The following is a 25,782-nucleotide window of genomic DNA, read 5'->3' as shown; positions in this document are numbered from 1 at the left end:
GCTCCTATAACAAATGAGAAGTATTTTCAAATGATACACATGTGTGTATTACTAAGTTAACTAGGATCGTTCTAATTACGGAAAATACTGTCATTTTCCCATATGCTGAAATTCTCCCTTGAAAACTGTCAACAAGTTGTTGATTCTTTAGTCAGTGAAGAGTGGATGAGCGATTTCGTTGTTGAGGGCAGCAGTTAGCACGCAGGAGTTCAATCAAGTAGTACAGCCAAAAAGGAAACGTCAGGAAGAGCTAACCAAAAAAAATTGGTTTCCAGCTGTTTTCGGAATTTTATATTCTCAGAATTTCATATTCGTGGAATTTGGTTGGCGGTGCAGCCTCAGAGGGGGCATTTTCGCTGCCTTCCTGTCAGGCGCATGAGATACACATGGTTACATTGTTACAGAAAAGCTAATTTTTCTCTGTTCGCATGTGTTGCCTTAGCACATACGCGCTTTATGTTTGTTAGCTAAGTGGTTTCTGATGTAGGCTGTGGCTAAGACAAATAGAATTTTATGGTAACCCTTCAGTCAGTATTCTTGCCCTGCTTGTTTATTTAACAACTTTTCATCCTATAATGTTGCTTCTCAAACTTGACATTTCCTTTGCTTACCCTCCGTCTCTCATTACCTTCGTAAAATTTTGCTCAGCTACGGGAATGGATTTAGGGGCCTGAAGCGTAGAAGAGAAACTCGTTTTTAAACAGAGAGCACATTATGGAAAGAAAAGCTAGTCTATTTGCTAACTTTGGGAAAAAGCAAATATTGCTTCCTTCTGCCAAGATTTCTTAAAAATTTTGGGCATTTTCTTTCAATAGCAGCTCTTGCAGAATCTCATCCTTTAATTTCTCAGTTTGGAAGATGTGGGAACTCAGCTTCTGTGTAGGTGACACAGATAGCCCAAGGACATCAGAAATCGTACTCTGGCTGTGGGTGGGACAGTCTGGATCAGGTAACCTAGGCTGAACCAATCAAAAACCCAGTATAGCTGGAGGAACAAAGCAATATGTCCTTGTTCGTCCACTCTGTGGTTTCCCTTTCTTCACTTCCCTTGTACCCTCCAGATCAGGGTTTTAGCAGTGGCACTACTGCCACTCTGGACTGGATAATTCTTTATTTTGGACAACTGTACTGTGCACTGTAGGGTATTGAGCAGCATCCTTGCCTCAATTGTGACCATCAAAATGTCCCCAGACTTTTCCAGTGTCACTTGGGGGTGAGGGGTGGGCATAAAATTGATTACCCCCAGTTGAGAACCATTGCTTTAGTTGGTTCATTTGACCTGAGCAAAATAACTGCCTCTCCTAATTGAGGGCTGTGGACGAATAAGAGAACATTGGAGCTATCAGTCACAGGCAGGAATGGGGCCATGGGAACTGAAGGGGCGGATGATCCCAAAGGAAGGGTGTCTCAGGTCTGCCAATTAAGCAATCTATCCTATTAGCTTCCACTTACATTTCTGGTTTTGGTATAATATTAGACACATTTTTGCTTGCTCTTCTGACTAATAAAACCTGAGATGTACTCCTCTAAGCCCTTTATGTATTAACTTAATACACTAACTATATTATATAGGTATATCATTATCCTCATCTACTGAAGCACAGAGGGGCTTGGTGAGCTGCCTAGCAGCTAGTGGAGGAGGATGAGACAAAGACTGGATTCACACATACGTACCTTCCTTGAGTCCAGGCCCTTAGGCACCATGTTAGGCCTCCTGGGAGAGGGCTCACTCCATTTCCAGACATGAGTAAGATAGGACTGAGAGTCTTCTGTATGCTGCACAATTACCGTTTATTTATTAAATGTTTTTATAGAGCTTTTGAAGCAATATGCCAGTGACCAATTCTTTGCTTCTTGGTTCCAAGTCCACTCTTCACTGCCTGCTTGTGATCCTGGAGTTGGACCCTACAGGCACTTGTCATTGGAGGGGCACTGCAGGGGGAAGGGGCTTCTTGGTTTAGTCTGTGTCTCTGTGTTCTGCCTCCTGCAGCACTTGGTTAGGATGTGGGACCCCCAGAGGCCCTCACTCCAGCAGGTTTCAGGGGCAGCTTCCAGTCCCTTGAGTCTCCCTGCCAGCAACCCAGATAATTCAACAGCACCCTGGGCGTTGCCTGGAGAGTTTCGCAGGTACACCAGCTGAACACCCAGCGCCTTCAGTGGCATCCCTGCAGGTGGGCCCCGGGTGGGCCAGCTTCTCTCGGGGAAGCTCCAGTGCCTGGTGGTGGCTTCCGCTACCAGCACCTCAGCAAACTTCTTGGCCTCTCGTGGAACACAGCCACATATTCCCCTCCAAAGTCAGAATTTCAGCCTTGGGGGCAGGAGAGGCTCTCCCAAAATTGTCCCTTCCTTGGACACTGACTCAGCTCTAGGTACAGCCTCAGCTGTCCCTGTATCTGCTATTTCTGTATTCTTTAGTAGTTAATCCCCTATTACTAATTATGTATAATTAGTAATTATGTATATACATTTATCAGTATATAAATGTACATATATAAAAATTTATATGTACATATAAAAATATATAAAGCCTTCTCCATATAAATTTATAAAGCTTCCTTATTGAAATTACTCTGTGGTTGGTTACTGTCTCCTGATTGTAACCCGACCCATACAAAATGCCAGGTATTACTCCAAGTGCTTTGCAAATACTAACTTATTTAATCCTTGTAACAACCCCTCAAGGGAGGTATGGTTGCTAGCCCTGTGTACCCATGGAGAATCCAAGGTAATGAGATGTTTAGAAGTGTGCCCAAGTTTAGATAGCCAGGAAGAGGAGGTGGAGCCTGAATGTGAATCCAGACAGTCTGCTATGAGGGTTGGAACTTGAGCTGCTCTGCTCTCGTCCCATCTTCTCTGGATTATTTTGCACAAGTCATTTAGACTCCAGAATTTTCTAGGGATATTGAAGTCAAGTGCTCTTCCATATCTGCTCTCTTCCTTGTACTTATTGAGGACCTACTGTGTGTCAGTTTGCCCTGGCTGGTTTAGCTCAGTGGATTGAGCGTCGGCCTGCGAGCTAAGTGTCGCTGGTTCGATCTTCCAGTCAGGGTACATCAGAGAAGGAAAACTCTGACTCCAAAAAACCTCCGCTGCCTTGCGGCATACCTCTTCTGGGGAAAGGCTAAGGGAGTAAACCCCGACAGAAAATCCGGAGCCGGAGTCCCTAAGGCGGTTTGACGTTGTAGTCAACACCAGCAACTCCTGCGGCGCACCTGAAGCCAAGCTGTATTGACTCCGTCTTTCCCTTGGACCCTTCAGCTGCGAAGAGAGGGGGGGTCTGCTGCATGGGCAACAGCAGACCCTCCATATCACCCTGCCCAGGCTCTGTAGCTTCAGCTCCACTGGAGAGGACACTCCAGCGTCATCGCAAGATGTCGATTCAACACGGGAGGAGACAGATGCCGTGTCACTCCCGAGTCGGACTGCACAGCCATTCTCGGCGGTGCAGATAGACACTTAAGAAGCTACACCATCGTCTCTCGAGACGGACGGCTGTCGACTGTGTGTCAGCCATTGTCAAAGGGGTCAGCTTGTTACATAATGATGGCAATTTATAGGAAGTGTGTGTTCTCTTCAAAGACTAGGAATAGGAAAATATAATTCCAATTTACGTATCTAAAGTTAAAAATAAGGTAGCTTTCTGTGTTGGACAAGAAGACTTTTTACACTTATTTTTTTGTAGGAATTCTTTGTTGCAGTCATTTTTTTTTTTTTTTTGCCAGAAATCTACATACTTAGACAAAAGAACACATTTGCTTTAGAATTTATTTATTCTCTAAAATCTATGTTTGGCAGTTTCTCCTGTGAAACTTGAACTTAGTGATAGCACCAAAAGCTCTACTGAGCTGTGAGAAGAAGCAGAGTTCACAAACAAGGGGGCCTCTGAAAAATCAACCACCAAAAATAATTTCTAAGAACCTGTGTCATGAGAGCAACATTGTGTTCTCTAAGATGGCATGATTAGGTCCGTTCCAGAGTGCCTGGGCCGGAGGGGTTGCTGTAATGAGATTAAACACTGGTTTTGGCTGATCTGCCTCCAAGGATTGGGGATCTGGTTCTTGGAAACTAATAATAGGAAACTTCCTTAGGATTTAAAAGGTTGTTGTCAAAAGCAAAAGCGTGAAAAAAATTTCTTGTAATAGCTCGCGATGAATAGAATCAAACTTGTGCTTCAAATTCTGAGTTAACAAGAGAATCCCTGGGATTTAACAGCTCTTCATATTTTCTTCTCATAAGATTAGAGCTGTTAAGATAACTTGGTACTTTCAGGAAAATGCTGGAGCAATGTATTAGCCAATCAAATTATTATTATTTTTGTCTTTTGCTATTTTATAGTAGGAAATTTGTGAGCAGGTGACTGGCTCTTTCTCTTCTGCTTCATTTTTTGGTACCTGGGAGCAATCTTGAATCCTAGCCCACCCGTGTCTGAATTTTAGGTATGGCATCCGTAGCAAGTCTGGTAAAAATGTGCCATTGCATATTTCACAGATGCTGTCACTAGAATGTCTGCTGGGAGATTAGAGTCTCACCAAGTCTCGACACCAGAGGGCACTCTAAACAGGGAGTACTAATCAGAGTCAGGGAGGGTTGAAGGAAAGGAGAAGCTTAGTTAGAGGTGTTGTTGAATTCAGACATTTCTCCCTGTCTAGTTGCTATCTCTGTTCTGTTCCCCCTTTTCCTCAGCTGCCCTAGGAAAAGAACTGTTCAGATCCTGGATTCCCTCTTCTCATGGTTAAATCAAGGTTGAAGCTCAAACCTAAGCTTTCAGAGTGTGGAGAGCAGGACCAATAAAATGGCATTGGTCTGGTCAAGATAGCATAAAGTATATAAAGCAAAATGGCGTCACGCTTGTCAACCAGGATGGCTGACACTTTGGTTCAAGAAGGAAACTACCTAAGTCACACCAGGTGCCTTGCCAAATGCTTGCCAGGGCAGTACACCCAAGAGGTTAGCAGAGTGCTCTCTTGGCCCCGAGCTACAGAATTCCCCAGCTCAGTCAGGTGCCAAGGATTTGGGTATAATTGAAGTGGACTTCAGAGCCACCAGCAAGACAACAAATCTCCCACCATGAGACACTGCTCCATGTTACTCGGGGCTGTGCACACGCACTGCAGGAGGCTCTGCCTAACTGAGCTCTGGAACTTCCATGCCACCTGAGGCACCCCTCCAATTGGACCAAGACATCTGCTCATCCTACCATCCCCCTGGCTTTGGCCCTGGAACCAGTCAACAGAGATCTTTGTTGCAAGATGCAGACCGCTCACCCCCTGCTGTGCGTTTCCTGGGCCTGGATCTGAGACTCTGGAACTCAGGTTCATTAACCCTCCATTGATTGTTGTGTGTTAACTGTGTGTGATCATATACAGGAAAAGATATTAATGTAATGTTGGTGTTCTGTCTCGTGTGAACCTGTATTTAATAAAAGCTGAGTTTGAGCAACAGCTCTTGTGGCTCTTGTCTCATTCCTTGCTGCTGCCAGGTTTAGACTTAGCTGGGTGACCTACTTCCCCTGAACTGGAGGTGTGCCCTGACTTATAGGAAAGACTATAACGCTACCCTTCTCAAGAGGAATGGCCTTATGGGGGTTGTATTAAGGGTGCTCGTGAGAGAGAGTCAGAATTCCCAAATCTCTTTCTTTGGCAAAAATATGTAGGTCACTTTTGGTCTGGCAACTTTTCTTATTAACCTCATTTGATGTTGCTTCCCAAAGAATGCTTAATTAGAATCTCTTTTTCCGATGTCAGCAGAATTGAACTGCTCTTGAACTAAGCTTTAAATTGGATATGGCATGTTTCTGGTTTCTTCCCCTAAACTCTTGTACAGCCTTTATTGAGGCTGAATTTTGTACTGATTTGTGTTTAACTTTCTGAGCCTTGCTGCATTCAGCACCCTCCCACCCCCGCCCCCTGGGAGAGTCTCCCCAGCACAGAGCTGGAGTATGTAGAGATTTCCAAATGAAATGTAAACGTGGAATGTAATTGGGAACCCAACTGGGAGGTTTAAATTTCACAAATGGAGTCTTGACACAACATAGGTGAGATGTGAAGTTATTCCATCTTCGTGGGAATTAAAATGTTTTAACCTCTACCAGAGAAATGTTCAAGAAAGAAGAATCTATTCTTCTGGCCGTTGTGCATTAAGTAGAGAGATTAGAGTGCTCATGGCCCATGGAGTTTTTAAAGGCGTTTAAAACATTTTAAAAGAATGGCAGAATCTGAGCCAAATCTCTAGGGTCACACCAATGGTTCCACTAGAACAGCTAAATAATTTAGTAATAGGATATTTTAATAGCCTGACATTGGCACCAAAAAACTGAAATTACCATTTCAAAATGCAAACCAGTAAATGGTCACATGTCCAGGGTCTACAAGGAAGGTAAAATCTAGGAAAAAACATAATCTGGCCTAAACATTTCTTAGTATTCTTTTTTTGTTTCTTTTCAGTGAACTGGGAGCATTTGCCATGTGTTTAGGAATGTACTTGAGCTTTCTTAACCCCTAGAGCAACTTGAGTGAGTTGAAGCTGAGTCCAACCCTGCCAAAGGCAGGTGCACTTCTGACCTGGGAAACCCATTGTGTTCCTGTTGCAAGAATTATTTGACTCATCTTTAAAGCTGTCACATATAAACCAAATTTTTCATTGGTGAGCCAAATCTTGCTACACAGATTTGTGCCAAGTCCTTCTGTCTTATAAAATTTAAATTCAGGGCCTCAGATGGAATAAACAGGGAAGACAGTCCTGAACATTTATCGATCTTATTTGAACGAACAACTCTTCCTTCCTTCCTGGAATGTGACTTAACATTTAAAATTCCTATTAAATCTCTGGGTACACCCAGAGACCTCAGAAAGCCCTCCACGGAGAGAGCAAACATTCTCCTGCGCTTGGCAAAAGAAGAAACGGACGCTTGCATGGCGTGCAGGCTCAGCTGTTCAGTGGAAGAGAACTACTGAACCTCAGTTGCCAGAAAAAATGTTAATATTGAGCTAAAAAATAAGCACTTGTACTTGAAAGAGACCAACAAATCTGCAGGACACATGGAAGTTTGATGGGAACCAGTCAAACATAGGGACTGGGGGCTACTTGGGGTTTAGGTTCCCCAGGATCCATTCTCCCTTCCTGAGGTTGCAGTAGCCCTTCTCATATAGCCCCCTGTGCTTCTGGAGAGCTGGCCACACCCCAGCTCCAATGAGGGCTGTGGGGGGAGGACTGATTAGCCTATGCTAAATAATACCTCTTATTTGCTGCTCTCTCCCACTTTGATGATTAGTTGAGGGACAAAGCTATCAGCTATCCAGACCAATGATAAGCAAGGCAGTTGCTGGGACTTATGTGGAAGACATTTGCTCCATGTGCTCCATGAGGATGATATCTGGAAAGATTTTCTCTTCTTCTGGACAGTGTGGGGATGAATCTAATGGCCATTTGCTATCATTCTGAATATAATGTCATCCTAAGAAGGAAGAGGGAACTGAGGTCCTCAAGAGATAGCCCTGATCAAACTGGATCCAAGATATACTCTGATACTAGACTTTTCAGTCACTGAACCAATACATTTTATTGTTTTAAGCTAGGCTGAGCTCAGGTTTATGTTACTTACAACCAAGGTTCCAAATTGCCACATAGTATCTAAGATGACTGGGGTGCATATCTACCTATATGTAAGTAATGGACTGGCAGGGGCCATTGGGTAGCATTATTTTTTCTGAAAGAATACTTGTCTCAAGAGAAACAGTATTGTATAGAGCTCTGTGCTATAACCTCTAGTCTATGAAGTTTTCTTGAAAGTACTACACATACATTTAATAAGAAAGTGGGCATCAATGAAAGACACAAGCCAGGTGTCAAATGCAGCATATTTTAATTTGTTTCAAATAAAGCAATATATGTATATATATATATTTCAGAAAAACACCAGATGTTAAATTCTACAAAAGCGCATGTGTCTTCAGCAGATCATGTTTGTCTGATCAATAAGAATTGTTTCTTCAACCTTAACTCTCTAAAGATGATCAATGGACTGACATCACTGCTACAACAAAGGTTGCTACTGAGCCTCTGATCTGGAGCCACACGTTGATTTTCCTAACAAATGAGTAAACACTGCCTGGCTACACTGCTGCAATGTCTGGATGAGAAAAAGCATGAACAGGTCAAGCAAAGCTGTGAACATTATGAAGCAAGCTAGAGCTGATTATAAGAATTAGTAAAAATGATTAAGAGAGGATGACACCACCGTATAGGGTTTGTCTATTCTGATTGACTCTCTTTTGGCAGCGAATTGGGTCAGCACCTCGGGCAGGGAACCAAAACTAAGTGAAAAATGCTTTCTTTGTCTCCCAGCTCAGGCCACCAACGTCACAGCTGGGACTGAGAGAACCGCAGCATCTGTGGAAACTTCTATTCTCGTAGGACAGAGATTGCACTGTGGAACCCTAGAGACGTTACCCCGGAAAGGCCTCGCCTCTGAGTTGTCTGTGGCGTGCTGCCTTCGCCGGGGCTTTTCCGAGTGGACAGGGCCCTCGGGGGTCTTTGTCCCCAAAGAGGCCTCTTGATTTTTGGCACCGCCTTTGTTTTTGGGACGGAAGCCATTGTGTGGCTGTCTTCTGTGTTCATGACGGTTGGTGCCCTTCACCATTGGGTCAGCATCATTACCACTGCCTTGTGGCTTGGCAGACCCATTCAGCCTGTTATGATACTGAGGATTAAATCTTCGTCTTTGGCTAGAAGACCCATTCTACAAAACAAAACAAAACAAAAAAAGAGAGACAGACAGAGAGATAGGTATTAGATGCCAACAGATGACTGATGATACCAGTAGACATCAGGGAAACCAACTCTCTAAGCCACAGGTAAGCTTTTTTTACCCCACAGAAGAACATGACAACATGCAAATGAGGTCAAGCTGATAAAATCCTCAAGCTTAAAAGAATAGTAGGCTGTCTTGTAAATGAAACTCTGAGGAAATGATTGATGTTGAAAGAGAGGTTACAGAAGTATAAAACAGACAATTCAAGAACCAGGCCTAATAAAGTAAACTTAAAATTTAACAGATTGAAATGTAACACAGAAAGAAGCAGGGCCATGATGATTCTATATGATGAAAGTTTTAGGGACATTCTGTGTAGACTATGTGTACAAATTTTCATTACATATATGAATAAAATGTAAAATTCTGTTTATAATTTTTCTTCTCTAAAAGTTTTTTTCCTATTTTATTTCAAAATAAATATCATAGTTCATAAATATTGTCTTGGGGAAACACAGGGATGAGGTGCATCTGATAGATCTTGGTGGGATGTGGCAGTAATGAAGTAATTCTTTTTCTAAACGTTGCAGTTCTCAGCCAACAAATTTTGAAGGACCATTGTGAAAAACTGGTTACCTTCAACAAATCAGCAACCAAGAACATAAAGGGACGAGCAGAAAGAAAGCAATGGGTTGGTGTGGCTGTGACCGTTGAAGGGAAAGATTTTTGAATTCCCCGAGGTCAATAATAGTCAACATTTATTGAGTGCTCACAGTGTACCAGGAACCATCTCATTCATCATCACAATCACCCCTTTATATAGTTGCTATGATTTGTTTCCTTTTATAGAAGAAGAAGATAAATTTAAGAGATTTGGCCAAGGGCTTCTGTTAGAAAATGGTGAACCCATTCCCACTTCGCATATTGTCTCCTGACAAGATTCACAGGTAGGTGGTTATGAGAACACAGGACTTTATTGAAAATCAAACTTCTGTTATTAATTCTTAATCTGTGCACTGTGACTGGATGATATAGGTTTAGAGCAGACCCATCCCTAATAATTCTGGGCCCAGGTAAGAGCACAAAGGCAGGCCCACATACCACCTGCCTGGACACTGTGTCTTCCCACCTCTGGCTCCATCACGCATTGTGAGGGGCCCTTGCACACATGAATGGGGACACTTCAGCCTGCATACCTAGGATTCATCCCTCCCCCCATAAATAATCACCCTTTGGACTTAGGGATGTGCTGACTGGTAGTGTGGTCTGCTCTCAAGAGGGTGTATCCAGGGAAGCGGTCCCAAGACAAAGGGTAGGCTGGGGGCAATTTGGGAATAGAATTCTAGGATCCTAGGCACTTGGAGCACTTTCCAGAAGGGAAAGGACAAGTTTTGGGTTGTCACATCTCCTTGGTCTCACTCTGTAGAAATGGCCATGGTTGTGGGAGGACCAGGAAGGGTTACTTTAAAGCAGGGGTCCCCAATCTCCAGGCCACAGACCGGTACCAGACCAGGCCTGTTAGGAACCGGGCCGCACAGCAGGAGGCAAGCTCACACATAAAGGGCTTGAATCATCCCCAAACCACCCCCTGACTCCGGTCTGTGGAAAAATTATCTTCCATGAAACCGGTCCCTTGTGCCAAAAAGGTTGGGGACTGCTGCTCTAAAGCACAGGGCCCAGCTCAAGGCCCTTCTTGCCCAGGTCTAGTGTTCTAGCTTAGATTTCTCAACTTAAACAAGCCATCGCCTGCAATGTTTTGCTGAAAAATGGTAAAACAGTGAGCTGAAAAGAATATATGTAGATTTAATCTGGTCTCTTTTGTTTTTAAAGAAATTGTGAAAGGGGAACTCAGACTAAATTTTAGACCTTTAGTATGGGGTTTAATAATGAGCAAAGAACAAAAGCTGTGAAGATGTATTTAGATGACAAGAAAACCAGATTTGATTATGATCTTAAAGCTATGCATGTATGAAATGCTCCTTGTTAAAGTATGATTTTAAAGTTCATGAAGACATTCAGGGCCAGAGAAATGTTTGTCAGTGTCATTAATGAGAATTCTAAAAGACCAAGACCACCAAAGCCAACAGGGCACTTGTTAAAAAACCAGCATTTTGGAAAACTTAAGTATCTTTATAACATCCCCGGCGTCTGTAGCATCAAATCCCATTTCTTGTTCATTCTCCTAATGATAAGGGGCAAATTACTTCTCAAGGACAGAGTGGAGAAGCAGAAGGAAGACTGCCCTTTGGACACTTGTATTTTTAGAGGACACACTAGATAACAATTAATAATGTCACTTTGAAATGTGTTCTCTTTACTAAAAGCCAAGGAGAAGTTTTAACTAACTTTGGTCACCTACTGATAAACTAAACATAAGTGGGAAATAATTAAAAAAAAAAAAATGTCAGGTTTCTTCTCCCTCAGAGTCAGAAGCCAGGTTCCGAATCCTGTTCCCATGTCTGTGAGAGTCCCTTCCACATGTGGGCCAGTAATAGGGACCTGGGGATGGTGGCATTCAAGGGCACAGGGGCGCTGTCTAATCATTTAGGTGGACTCTTTGCTCATTCTTTCAAGTGTGTACAAAGGCCACTTCCTCCACATGGAAAGGCCCCTACAACATGTGGACCAGAGGAGAGCCGTGAGGCCAGGCAGTGCTGCTAGGGGTTGGGGGTTGGGGGGGGACCCTGAGAAGCTCTGCGTCTAGCAGTAGCTGTTTTCTTCCTCTGCAAACAAGTGGTTTCTTCCTGGCCCCAAGGACCAGGGTCTGCAGGACCCGTGGAGGCAATGCCAGGAGCCTCCCCAGGGCACTTACCTGCTTGTTAGGCGGCAGGGCCGGGTGCGAGAGGTCTGCGGTGCTGGAAAAGTTGCTCACCATTTTGGGGTTCGCTGATTTACCCTCGGAGGGCTTGTTGTGACTGGATGATTTTCGGGTGAAGTTACTCTGTTTTCCAGAGGCTGCTGCGTGAGCAGTCAGCAGTGGCAGCAGGGAGCTGCAGGGAGTTCTTGAGGAATAGTTGTTCTTTGGGTGTGTAACTGCAACAAGAAAGCACGAGGCAGTGAGGGCTGAGCCGCAAACGCAGTTGCCTCGGGAACCCACGAGGAGACAGAGAAATTGGCAGCAGCTTCATAAAATCATTAAGAAAAGCTTTTATTTTTTCAAGATATCATTCGAAGGGGCACCTTGGCACCTGGAGACCACCGAATTTCTTCTGTGAGAATCACTGAACTGTGACTTCAGCATAATTGTTCCAGTTGGGAGACGTTGGAAGGAAGGAAGGAAGACTCAGCTGAGCAAGGTTAATGTTATTCCTTAGGTCAAGAACCACCAAGGGAAGATGGATAATGAAATCTTGAGGTGCCCACCCGGCCCTGTCCATAGGTGTGGTTCCCCACTATCAAACCTGCTCTTGCTGTCCCTGTCAGGTCCCTCGACCAGTTGATACTCAGAGATGCAGGAAGACCGAGAGGTATAGACAATTGGCCCATCAGGGCCATGATGTTCTGAGCGCACAGGACTGGGGTGATGATGGGTGTCAGGAATTTTGTTACCTGGCTTGTACATATCCCCTGACCAGAGGGCCAAAAGATGCCCTAAAGCCTCCTTTACACTCCATAGAACTACGTCACCTGGCCTTCTTATCAACCCCATTTTTTTCAGCCCCGCTGCAAATCTGTACCAATTCCAGCACTAAAGTCAATGCGGGCTAATCAGACAGGTCCCTGCAGGGCTCAGGCACATCTGTTCAATGTTTATTATCACCATTCATGCTGGTTTTGAAAGGGGTGGTTTCTGATGGGATGATTTCTATGTGATTATGCTGAATTGAGGCCAGAGGGAATTGATCCAAGGATAAAGTCATGATCCCCTCTCACAGGTCACCAGAATTTGACTGCCAGGCTGGAAAGCAAGACCTTTGAATCTTAACATTGTCACCGATTTTTAGAAGCAATTTTCTCTGCTACCTGTGTTGGATCAGACTTAATCCTCAGGTTGGTTCTTCCAGAGGATTAGGAGTGACTAGAGGGGATCAGAGGACATGAGAAATGGAAAGAACAGGGATGTATCTTTAGTCTGTTCGTGTCATAAGTAAGGTGCGATGGCACGTTGGGGGCTGTGCAAACATCCCAGGGGACTTCAGTGGTTTTTGTGCTCATTAGATTCAGTTTCATGGGGGTCTTAACGTCCTACAGCTCAGAGACCACTGTTGCTGCTGATTTAGTCGCTGTGGGCTCTCAACAAAGCTAAGAAGGAAAAAGCCTTTGGAGAACTATTGTCTCCACCATGCGGACACTTGGAATTTGGTAAAGGATGGCTCCTCCCACTAGATGTCACTGGATGAAGCTGTACCTCTCCACCCCTCAGATTCGTGAGACTCACTTGGCATCAAGGTCTCCCTTATCATCAGGCTGAAGTAAAAACTAAGATGGGCAGTTAAATTTCCAGCTGTGAATCAGACTGTTCGAAAAAGCTGAGGGTGGGAATGGCAAACAGATAGATTCTTTCATAAGGGAGGAGGCATATAGAAAAAAAAAAATAAGAAAATAATTAAAATCAGATAATTGCTGAAGATATGTGAATAAGGGTGTCCACAGCAATGGTTATTTTAATGGTAAAAACTGGAGGCAACCTACATGTCCACAATCAGGGGAATGGTTGTGTTAATTTTATTTAAATAAATTATGGGTTAAATGTATTGGCATGAAAAAATGTCAACCATGTACTGCAAAATAAAAGCAAATTCTATTGCTATATATATATATGCAGTATGTTGTAGCAAATTATAACATCTGGTATAATATATGTAATATATTGATGTCATTTACACAGTATTGTAGACTGAATGGGCATAAAAAGTGTGAAGGATTCACCGAAGTCATGCCATATTCTATTTTCTATATTTCTGTAACTTTAGTTTTTATCATTATTATTTTTAAAAATCCTCACCTGAGTATATATTTATTGATTTTGAGAGAGAGGAAAGGAAGGAGGGAGAGAGAGAGAGAGAGACATTGATGTGAGAGGGAAGCATTGGTTGGTTGCCTCCCGTGTGCACCCCAAGTGGAGACTGAACCCACAACCTTTTGGTGTATGGGGTGACGCTCCAATCAACTGAGCCACCCTGACAGTTCTAAAAGTTCTGTAACTTTTAGATCAGGCTTATATTTTTTACACCCAGAAAAAAATAAAAAGCAATTTCTACTCTGACACACACAAAAAAATGTGCAATCAAATCTCAATTTTCAGCCAACTGTGAAGCTGCGGATATTCAATGTCCCTCACTAGTCCTTCTTTCCTCCCTGTGGCTGTCCTTAAAGCCACTTTAGTGTTCATTCCAGCCTCCCCTAGTGGGTGGACTAGAGTAGGGGGAGAAGTATCAGCCTTTTTTTTTGCACATTAGCTGCTCTAATTAAGTCTTCATAGTGAACAAGACTCAGGCTAATGGCTGAAGTGAAGCCTTTCATTATCTGCAGACCTCAGTGGGCACGGAACTGAGGCAGACGTCCGGGAGCTGCTGAGCAGCCGGACCCTTCGTGACAGCAGCTGCTGGTCCCCTGACGTACGGGGGAGACTCATTCTCAGTGTAAAGGTCTCTGCTGTAGACGCAGGCAATTTCAAAGAAGAGAGGCAGTTTATCTGGCATTGCTAAGAAAAGTTTGTAAAAGGTATAAGCTAGTTGACCTGTTCTGTTCTGCTTCATAAATCCTGGAGATTTACTGATGGGCACTGGCATTTGAAGACTCTAAGTTCAAATCTTGACATTTCTAGTGACTTGTGTCATGACCTTAGATCATTAAATCTTGTTAGACCTCACTTTAGCCCCCCTGGGGGACCGCACTCCTGACATTTCCGATATCAACTCCAAATAGCACCAGACTTTCTCATCCAGAATAATTTAACAAGTATGCAAAACTCACTTTCTCCACAGAGCATGATTTGGGCCTTCAGCTGTTCAATGTCACAGGAGAATCGGGCAGCTTTCCCGAGCTCTTCATCATATTTACGCTCGCTGACAAAGTGCTGGAAGAGAGAGAAGTAAACCAGGAGTCCCACAACGACAAAGTGACTGCGGCGCGCTGCAGAGCCTTCGCTCCGCTCTCTGTGACTACTGACGGCGTTCCCCAGGCAGGGAATTTTGCCAGCTCTGTCACTGTGAGGATCCACCGAATCAGACTTGGTTTTGGCCTTCCTGGAACACGATCACCTTCTTGTCCTGCGAGTATGTGTGGGTCCTGTCTTTCCCCTGCCGGGGCTTAGACAAAGCTGTGGTGCAGGCAGAATGTGTGTGTGGACTCTTCTCCTTAGCCTTTCAGCACTCCTTGCCCTCATTCTAGCATTTCATGTTTGGTTGTGAGTTTTTGGGCCACATTCAGGCCGTCTTCCTAATCTGGCCGATGGCTTGCTCAGGTATTACTCGTCCTCACGAGAAAACATGTCATCCTTCTCTAGACAGCCATCTCTATTTTAATAGGGAACCAGAAGTCCAAACAGCCTTTAGTAACTAGAAAACATTATCTTGGTAGAATTCCGAGTGCTGTTAAAGGAACTGGGAGATTATTTTTCAATTCATTTGAAATTAAGATTTATGTGTAGAGGACAGAGTGAGAAATACAGAAATAACTATGACTCAGTTCCTCCTTGAGTTTACCAGAGAATTTACCACATGGAAAGGAAAACAGATACCACTGAATACAATATAGGGTAGAATGTGGTAGGTACTTTAGTAATATAAAAGAGGGAGAAATTATTTCCCACTAAGGGGAATGGGGAGTTATACAAGGGATGAATTTGGGCTGGGACATTGAAAAAATGGGCCAAATTCTTAACATATAATTTCATTTTCATCTGATTACAGTATTATGAAGTCAGCACTATTATCTCTATTTTACAGAGGGTGGACTGAGGTTCTAAGAATATGTAATTTATCCGAGGTTGCAGGAGCTAGGCTCTTTCACCCCAAAGCCTATATTATTAACCATTTTATATTCAGTGGGATTTTGACAGGCAGAAATGAAACTTAGATGAATAGATTGCAACAGACCAGGAAGCTGACAACTTCGTATTCCTCACTTCATGTTCTAATACACACATATATATACACTGGAGTCCAGTTGTGGATTTTATTCTGAGGGGAAACTCAGATCTGCTCTGGGGCTCTGACTTTGGTGTTAGGTAGATGACCGGGGGGCGGGGTGGGGAGAGTAGAGGCAGGAAGACTAATTAGGAGGTCATAGCAATTGAGTGGGTGGGAAGCACCAAAGGCCAAAAAAGAAGGTGAGAAAGAAAAGACCTCTAGAGCCTCTCAAGACGCTTGGGGAGAGGGGGGTGTTCCTTATTTCCCTGTTGCTTTTCATGCCTAACCAAATGGAGGGGACCAGAAAGTCATGTACCACTTTCTACTCCACCTAACCAGTTTGATGTCCAGATGAATAGACAATCCTACTTATAAAGGCTGTGGCAATCGTGTAGGTCAAAAGCTGGGTGCGTGTGTGTTTAGTATACTAGGGAAAAAGAAGAGAATAAGGGGAAACTTATAAACTGTAACTTCTTGTTTTATTGTAGATACTTCTCTTTGCCTTTCTGGTAACCATTTCTTCTTCTGGTAACTAAACTCCAACATGGTTTCAAAGATCCACAAGCTTGGTGGGTCTGTCCATCCAGACCTCTCTCGGCTAAGTGGTGGATGTGATACAAGTGGAGGCTGATCAGAATCTCTCTCTTTGAGATTTGAATCCAGTGAGGTGGCACAAAGGCCCTCCTGGGGTGCCCTGAAGAGAGTCTGGTAAGCACTGCTGCCTACATCACCCGGAGGCTGCCCAGGTCTCTGCCGAATTGTGGCCTGGAATCTTCAGATCACACTCTGCTTTAGTGAGCTACACTCATATTCTTCCAAGTTTTACTTGTTCTTGAGGTTATCCAGGGTCAGTTTCTGTTGCTTATAACTGAAGAAATTTAATAAATACATACTTGTGGGGGGTGTCCTCAATAAAAGGGCAACTAAGCCAAACAAGGATATAGGAAAGACATCTTCACATATTTTGCATTCTTTAGAATCCTTACTGTTACACTAGGTTCATACTTAGTGTGTGTTCACATGGTGTGTTTATATACATACACATAAGTTACATATGGTGAAAATCATAATTCCCCATCCCAGCTATAATTCATGGTTGAATACATTTTATTTAGGTCAGCCCCCACTGACTAAGAAAAATAGCTTGTACCTCCCTCTGTATTACTATGTCCCTTCAAACCACAGTGTGCTTAAATATAGTGATTAGATGGTTCTTCACCATTCTGTTCTCTGTTTCAACCTTGTGAAAGGGAACTGGGTGTATGATGTTAGGTCCTCAGAGAGCAGCACTCTATGGGTCCACCACTAACATAATGGGGATCAGATCTATGGCTCAGGATTCAGGCTGTGATCATTTAGAACTGACCTTAATTTCTGCCCTGAGTTCGGCCAGCTGCATCTCTGCCATCTGACTGGCTAGATCAGTAAGTCTCTTTAGTTCTTCTGCTTTCTTCTGACGAGCAGTCAGGATTTCCACTGCCAAATAAGAAGGAATAATCCATTAGAGCCAGAGATTTAAACATATTAAATGACCTAATTTCTTGGAATCAGTTCTCCCTCTGTAGACTGATTGCTCTGCTGGACCATGACTATGTTTTCTGAGTTGGTCATTGAGGTGGGTCTGCCATTGGTGCTCATTACCAGCTACCCATTTCTATATATGTCCTTACCCACCAATGCCAAAAACAACATGAGCCTTCTGATTCACTGAACACCCACCGTTTTCTTCATTTTCCTCATTGGCGTCTGATCTCACTTACTTAACTTGGACTTTCAAACGTGTGCATTACTCAGAACAGCTATTTCTAAAAAAGACGTCTGTTCAAATCCTATCTGAATGATATTGCAAAGACAGGGAGTTCATTAAGCAAAACCCATTCTTGTATGTGCTATGATATTAAATGCTAATAGTGCCAGACTTTCTGAACTTTCACACATACTCATTTAGGGCAACTAGCTGTGTTATTGGAACATGACATAAAGGTTTTACTTGATTAGCTTTTTGTGAGCTTAAAGAAAAAACAAACCTGTGTCTTCTTTTGATATTCTGCATATATGTTTCCATTTTGCAATCAGATCAAAGTTCCAGACCAGAGTGTTCTGTCTTTGTTATAAGTGTCCCCAGTGGAAACATCTCAAGGGTGAGTGAAAGCCCTTTTGAACTAGATTTGTGTGCACTCTAGTATTTGCACATGCAGTGAAGACACCTGGGAGCTCTCTGGCACCACATTTCACACACCTGTCAGATGAACTAAAGGTTGAAATGGATGTAATAGCCCACAGGTTAACTGGTGTGTGTGTGTGTGTGTGTGTGTGTGTGCGCGCACGCGCGTGCGCGTGTGTTTCCCAAAAGTTCATGGAACTCAAAAACAATGAATACAAACAGATGGGGTGAGATTTAAAAATGAAATCTGATCTTTCAATAGATAGACTTGTAGCCACATATGAAATGCCTTCATTTCTTTTGGGCAAGTACTGTATTTGGAATTATAAGCAAGGAGAGGTCCATCTAACTAAGATAATATGCACTTCAAATTTGCATTCCATTCTTGGCTGAACAAAGGTCAACTGCTTCATTACACCTGATTCACAGCATACACGCAGAGCCAAACAATACAATTTCTCATGGTAAGAGTTCTTAATTTACAAATGTCAAAAACAGTCACCTTAAAAGCCCCAAAAGAAGTTTAGAAGCAATCAAGAGTGAAGAGTTCCTGCAAATCATAAATCACTCTTCAGACAGACTGAGAAACATTTTCTTTTTATGCTGATATCAATCCTGAGGTGTCAATAATATAAGAAATGTATAACTCATAAAGCTTTATCATCTGCCAAAAACTACTCCAATAATGCTTTGATTTTGTTACTGAGACTCCCCCTGCCTCCCATTCACAATAAATACCACGTAGCTGGGCAGAGGCCAATCTGTGCCTGGTGGCCTTTGGAATACAGAAGAGCCAGTGAAAAAACCTGTCCCAGTGATGAAAGTGAAGGGGATTTTCATCTGAACAGAGACAGTGTGTTACTGAAAGATGTCCCAGGTTACCCAGTCAGACCAGAGGGCCTGAAAAGGTGACCCACTATCACTTTTGGCTATGGAGTACACGTTTTGTTTGGCCCACACATTACGAGTTAATTGTTCAAATTGACCACATTTGAAAATTAAGAAAGTCCTTTTGAAAGCTGGATTTCTGACTTCTCTTAAAATACTGGAATTTCTGGCCATAGTTGGCGAGCGCTGCCACGTGGCAACAGCTGGCAGAGCTGAGAACTTGTTGCCCTTTTTAGATGCAACCTGGTGCTCAGCGTGCCTTGGTCCCTCCCCGCCCATTGGGCTGATAAGTGCTACCCGCCTGGCCTCTGGAACAGGCGTCTTCAATCACAGTAGAGGCTGCGCATGTAGTTATTTGTGTCAATAACACCGAAGGGTTGGCACACAGTGAGTGCCCCACATGTCTGCTGAATGAAGGACTGAATGAAGGAATCAATCCATTACTTAAAAAGAATATGTGGAGAAGGATAGAAGTGCCTTTCCTGCAGGGCCCTCAATGTCTAGGACTCATACTTTGATTATTTATTTGTTTTCCATTATAATCCAACCTATGGATGGGACTAATGTCTGGAGAATGAGAAAATTATTTTTGAGTAAGAAGATGAAATAAAGTACTTTCTTCTTGCAAAGGTTATAAAAAAACATTCTGAAGGCCCAGACTTGACAAGCAGCTAGCACAGGGGTCAGGAGACCCTGAGTAACTCCACAGTTAAACAGATCCGACTTTTCTTAATGGATCATTTGTGGGACTGAGGACAATTAGAGGCAATTGTTCTTTTTGATTAAGTAGACCTTGGGCATTAACGCGAAACAAAAGATTTTGTAGAAATAGATAGAAATGAGCCCTAAAATAGGAATGCAGGTGCAAGATCACCAATAAATTCTTAGTTTACACTCATGCAAATGTGCATGGAAATGGATATTTTGCATCAGCAAGTGTTGGGATAAGTTTTACATATACTCTCATGAACATTTCAAAGTCTTTCATTATGAAAAAGCCTTAAAACTTGAGATCTAAAGCTAAAATTCTTTGAAGGGAGGCAACATTTTTACCTTAAAAACATCAATCACAGAAATAAAAAGCAAAAACAAAACCAGATCAGATCCTACAATTCGCTGATCCTAAAATTTAAAATAGAATAATGAATACGTTCTGAAAACACCATCCTTTCATGAATCCACAGAGGGGGACAGTTCTGTACAGCCAGACGTACGCTGCATTCAGGGCTTGATTAATATTATTGAGGAACTTTTATAAACAGTATCTGATATGCTGAAATCCATTTTCTCAAAAGGACTTATAAATTCCTTCAAGTTTTTTAAACACAGTGAAAGCTTGCTCTTATTGCTTGAACCATGGAAAATTTTAGGGCTTCTCAAGTAATACTCTTAGCAGAGGGTATATATGAAATCCCCAGGAGACCAGGAGCTGGGGCAGAAGTAGTTTTTCAAGCACAAAGATTCTCTGAAATCCTTTTTATTCCTAAAAAATTATTGTGAATTTTGCATTTTATACCATAATATATCTGTGTTTCTATTAGTATAAAGTAATGTTTTCTTCCCATATCTCTTGTAAACTTGACACTCCAAGAAGATGCCTATGGTATGCAGACCAAGTCTGAGAGCACAGTACTACAACAGGCCTAGTTTCTTCATCTGTAACATGTGATAAGCATACACACCTTGTAGGGTTATTGTGAAACATTTCACAACTATGTGAAATGTTTAGTGTTGTACATTAAAAAAAGGCTAACTATGAATATTATTAATAAAGTGAGATATATTCATCAAGAATATACGTCCTCTTTTGATAATTACATTAATGTTCACTGTTATTGGATTTGACAGCTTATAGACACTGAGTCAATTATTGTACAATGACTTGTTTAACAAATATTGTGAAGTACCTACAGTCTTCCCAGGATTGTGTTACGTGCCATGAAGGATATAGGAGCTTATGTTATAATTGAGGAAATATGGTTTATACCATCTGCAGGAAATGAAAAATATTCATGAGACAATAGATTAGAGAGCTCTAGATGGTGGTTGTAAAGATTCAGTACTTTGTGGGGAGAAAGTAAGTGGATTCTTCTATCTGTGGAGTTGACACAGGCATGTCACCTGAGAGATGCTGCATAAACCCTGTGGCCTCCACTTTCTGACTGTCATATGACAGGGCTGGGCTAACCTCTTTACTAAGAGCTTTTCCCTTTTTGCACACATACTGTCTCAGGCACTGTGCTAAGTGCCTGGCATGTATTTTCTCATTTTATCTTTACAATAGCTATTTGAGATAGGTATTATTCTTACTCCCTCTTTTCTGACATGCAACCAGACTGAGAAATTAAGAAAGTGGTTCAAGGTCATACAGCCAGTAAATGGGTAGAACTTGGATTTGAACTCGGTTCTGTTTGCCTCTAATGTGAGCCAACTGGCTTCTCCAGGGCTCTGGACAGTTCTAAAACCTGGAGCTGCAGCACCAATTTCTGAAGTTAGGTGACTCCTGTCAATCACTCTAGCTGTGGCAGCTGGCCTGAATGCTCCCAAGGTTGCTGTTCAGTTTATCCCAGGCACTAACAGTGCTTAGCACACAAGAAAGCATGAAGTAAATGTTTACTGATTGAATAAGTTGTAAAAACGGGGCTGCTCTCCAGAGATGCTCCAAATCCCATAGGTCTTGGCACCTAATATTGTCCCAAGAAGAAAGAAAGAGCACATGAAATCTCAGGTCTTTTGTTAACCTCTTAAAAAGTGATGTGCTAGCAACTTTCTATTTCAGTGCTAGAGAAACATCTGTGTCTGTGTTCGCTCTTAGCGTTTTTACCAATAGGACATGAAGTTGAAAAAAAAAAAAAAAGTTTTACCTGAAAAACAGGAAAGATCCCATCATGTGGAAATCTACTTTTACTGAAGAAACCGAATAATTTGATTAGAATAAAACAATGTCTCAATCAAAGGGACTGTGCAACTACCTAAATATTCTGCAGCTTAACCCTGTGTCACATTTAGTTTTACTTAATAAAACGTACTCTATTTTAAATTCTAAAATGTTGTTTAAAATTATTTAGAAAAATTGGCTAACAAAAATAATGCTAGCTATTTTCTATACAGGAATTATTGAATTACGGCCAAGGGCCAAGTGAGAAAAATATTGAAAAAATGAAAAATTTGGTCTGGTAAAAAGAAATGTATTGCAGTCACAGGTAGAGGAATTAAGCTGAAACCTGGTTGGGATTGCAGATGGCCATTTGTCTAATTCATGAGGTAAAATTTCAGTAAAGATGAAGAATTTAAAATGCCCAGGAGATAAGAATTGTAAAAGTAAATCTCAACTTAAAAATGTGGTCTTGGGGTTCCCTTTAACATGTAGACAGAATTAAGTAATAAGAGGGGGCCCAGCGTGTCCATTTGTGGCTTGTGTTTAATCTGACTGTTGCAATCTTGTCCTAGTTGAAATTTTCAACCCATGAAATTCAGCCTATTTGAGATGGTAAATCTGCCCTACTAGCTGTTAAGTAACTTCACAGCAGTGGAAACGTTTAGAAATAAATATAAAGAGAGTAAAATAAATCAACCCAGAGTATTAATATTTTGGGCTAACATTAGGAAAAGTTTTGCAATGATCAAGATCTTCTGAGCGTGCTCATTATTTAAATAGAGTATTTGGTACATTAAAAAATCTTACTTGTGATTTCAATTTTAAACATGCAATTCATTTTCTTTTGACGTGTCAAGTGGGCAGGTGTCAGTGAATTTGACTAAGCTTGTGAACAGAATTATAGTGTTGTAAGAAAACTTCACTGAATACATTTCTAAATTTGAATTATTAATCTTATAAGAGTTGCTTAAAAAGCTTGGAATACATTGCCTATTAGGTTTGTGGGTTTGCCTGGTCAGGCATCTGAAGTGCTTGAAAAAAAATCAGATATATTAAATTTATAAATGTTATTCAAAATATTAAAAGGAATTTAAGTGAGTTTCAAATGTGACTAATTTTTTAAATTAAATGGGAATTTAATTTGCTGAACTCGAGTTAGTTGAACCTAAAAGAAAAAAAACAAGTGAAAGGAATTGTATAAATTGTATAGCAAGATTTGTAAGTTGCAAAGGCTTAGAAGTTATGTTTTAAAATTTTATACTAAATTTAGTGTCATTTTAAACCCAACTAGCTATAAGTAGTTTATTATATGCACCAAAATCTCTTTGCACTTTAAAGAGTTCCACTGACACCTACTATGTGCTGAGTGCCTCCTCTGCCACATGCTCAGTGGGTGCTGCTACTCTCCTTTGCCACATGAGGCTACTGGGGTTTCGAGGGGCTGAGTGACTTACTTGCCTAAGGGAACAGAGCTCATGAGCCAGGATAATTGTATGAGTTTTCAGATCCCACTCAGAATCCATATGACTATCCATCTGACCTACAGATTGCTTCTGATTGAGAGGCTCTAATCCAACAACCAAGTGTATACTTACTGGCTTCTTCTTTAACTTTATCCATTTCTGCCATTAATGAAACTTCTTTGTCAATGATGCTGGGAAGGAAAAACAAAAAAAGAAAAGAATGCTTAATCAAAGACAAACTTTTAATAAGCACTGGAAATAAAAGAAAGATTATTTTCATTAAACAAAATACAAAATTACCATAAATATTTCTATGTTACAATGCCAACAGTGCACTCTGTTTTTCCAAAAATGAGGCAACGTGGAAGGGATGCTCCCAAGTATTACACTGTGACATCTGCTGATTAAATCATTGTCAGCGAATCTAAAAACAAAATGCCTTTTCAGACTTTCCGAATGGCAGTGCTTTGGATTTAAATTTGGGAGTACTTTTGCCCTATGAATCCCAAAGTTCCAAAACAATATAGTAAGTATTTAAAAAGCTGGCAATCAGGTTATCAAGGCTTGTAGTCCTCAATGTCTCTAAGCTCCACTCTCTGAGATTTTGGCCGGGGTGGGGAGTGGGGGTTGGGGGGTGGGCAATTCTGATGCAGATGTCCCTCAACCTACTTAAATTCATCCACATACTCTGTAATATGACTCTGTGCCTTTTCATTCTCCCACATAAGCACTTCAAGCATCTTCATATTAATGTTGTTGCAATATATTTATTTTTGAATTAGTCTTTTGAAAAGGTATTACCTGTATAAAGTAATTATCTGTCCAAAAGCTCATTTTTCTCCCATCCTGACTCCTAACTCCCCTCCTAGAAGCAATGCATCATCAGAAATCTCTTATATATCCTTTTCACAGACTTTTATGACTATGTAAGTATAGATGTCATGTTTTTTGTTTCTGTTTCAAGCATAAATATTTTAGTATATATCTAAAAGATAAGAGCTTTCTGGGATTATAACCATAGCATAACATTAATACCCAAAAACGTTAACAAGAGTTTAATGTTATCAGATATTAAACTTCCCTAATTGTCCCACACATTTTTTAAAAGTTTGTTTGAACCAGGATCTAAATAAGGCCCATTTATTGCAACTGGTTCAATGTCTCTTAAATCTGTTTTAATCTGTAGATTCCCTTCCATCTCTTTTTTTCCCCCCTCCTTTGCAATTCATTTGTTGAAGAAGCCAGGTTGTCTTGTACAGTTGTCTAAGGTTGAATTTTGCTGACCGCATCTCTCTGATAGTATATAACCCATTCTTTTATATTTCCTGTACATTTGTTATGAGATATAGAACTTTGATTGATTCAAATTTGTTTTTTACTTCAGAAGGAATACTTATATACTTTCATTGGCAGACATGTAATGACACAACACACTTGTAAATATTCCTCCTGAAATAAAATCAAACCTGAATGTATTCAAATTTCTATCTCTCATAACATATTTGTAGGAAACAAAAAGGAAATCTCTATTTTTCCAATGATATTAGCAGCCATTGATGATTACTATCTAGATCAACAGGATTTGAAAAATAGGGATATTCAAATTTTATGACTCCATTTATTTACTGGAAATCTTCGACAAAGAGAAACTTTCCCTTATCAACTATGTGGGTTATCATGGAATGAAGTTTGTAGAGGTAAGGCAGGATAAATGCTTATTTCTCTCCTTTTATTTATCCTTTTTCACAATGATAGTCGGTTCCTTAGCATCCTCCACAAGTAGCCCATGAGATCTTTTGCATGTGTGTACAGTTTAATTGTGAACTCACACTTAATGCACTTAAGTAAACTGCAGTTATCACTCTGATTCCTGCTCAGACTGCACCATCAGATGTGCCTTTCACCCTCCAACAGACGTACTCTTAAAACAAAGTGTGTTGAAAACTGGTTCCCTCTTAAGAGTTAACTATTTTATGTATTGGTCAAGGTAAGAAGTGGTTCCTGGGATATATCTATAAGAGTACTGAGGTCCTGAACCAGATGATGTAACCTAAACACGTCAGGTGTAAGGACTGAGTGCTGAGGAGCTCAGCTCTTTCCAAGCTGGAAGCCCAATGCAAAGAACTGACGTGGAAAGAACGGACATGAGCAATGAATGGCGAATTCTCCAGAACTGGGCTCTAAGCCAAATTCATCAAACTTAGACATCAGCTGTTCCCATGACGCATATGGCTTAAGGTCACTGGATGGGATAACTAGTGTAACCAGCAGATCAGGTTACTGGTACCTTGTTTATTGACATTATATAGGTATGATGCCAATGTGTTTTAATGTAGGAAATATGCGATTAATAAATAAAGGTGTATGGCGAGAAGGAAATCTTTATCCTATCTCTGTTCCAACTTACTTAGTTCTGCTCCTTGGAGGTCTCCACTGTTACCAGTTTCTTGTGTTTCTTTCTAGAGGCCATCTATTCATAAACCAGTATATATTTGTTAATTATATGAAATGGTGAATTGGATCAACAGGCTTGTGCTCCTGTGATTATGAGGTATATTTAACTTCTC

At 41.4% G+C, this 25,782-nt stretch overlaps 1 protein-coding gene across 6 annotated transcripts in view; it reads right to left on the bottom strand.

The window, feature by feature from the left end:
• Nucleotides 1-7,844: 7,844 nt before the first annotated feature.
• SPATS2L (spermatogenesis associated serine rich 2 like) overlaps nt 7,845-25,782 on the bottom strand; it is a 150,699-nt gene continuing 132,761 nt past the window's right edge. For all 6 annotated transcript variants that reach the window (XM_090282291.1, XM_090282325.1, XM_090282318.1 and 3 more), the window contains 5 exons: nt 23,348-23,406; nt 17,189-17,298; nt 14,666-14,768; nt 11,562-11,782; nt 7,845-8,737 (listed from right to left, as the gene is read on the bottom strand). In XM_090282291.1, the coding sequence (XP_090138417.1) occupies nt 8,345-8,737; nt 11,562-11,782; nt 14,666-14,768; nt 17,189-17,298; nt 23,348-23,406 (886 nt within the window). In that variant the 3' untranslated portion in view covers nt 7,845-8,344. The remainder of the gene's footprint in view (nt 8,738-11,561; nt 11,783-14,665; nt 14,769-17,188; nt 17,299-23,347; nt 23,407-25,782) is intronic.

This window comes from Furipterus horrens, unplaced genomic scaffold (assembly GCF_987537825.1).
Source record: "Furipterus horrens unplaced genomic scaffold, mFurHor1.1.pri manual_scaffold_1, whole genome shotgun sequence".
Classification (NCBI taxonomy): Eukaryota; Metazoa; Chordata; class Mammalia; order Chiroptera; family Furipteridae; genus Furipterus; species Furipterus horrens.
The sequence above is the reverse complement of the archived record's forward strand: the minus strand, read 5'-3'. Positions and strand labels throughout refer to the sequence as shown.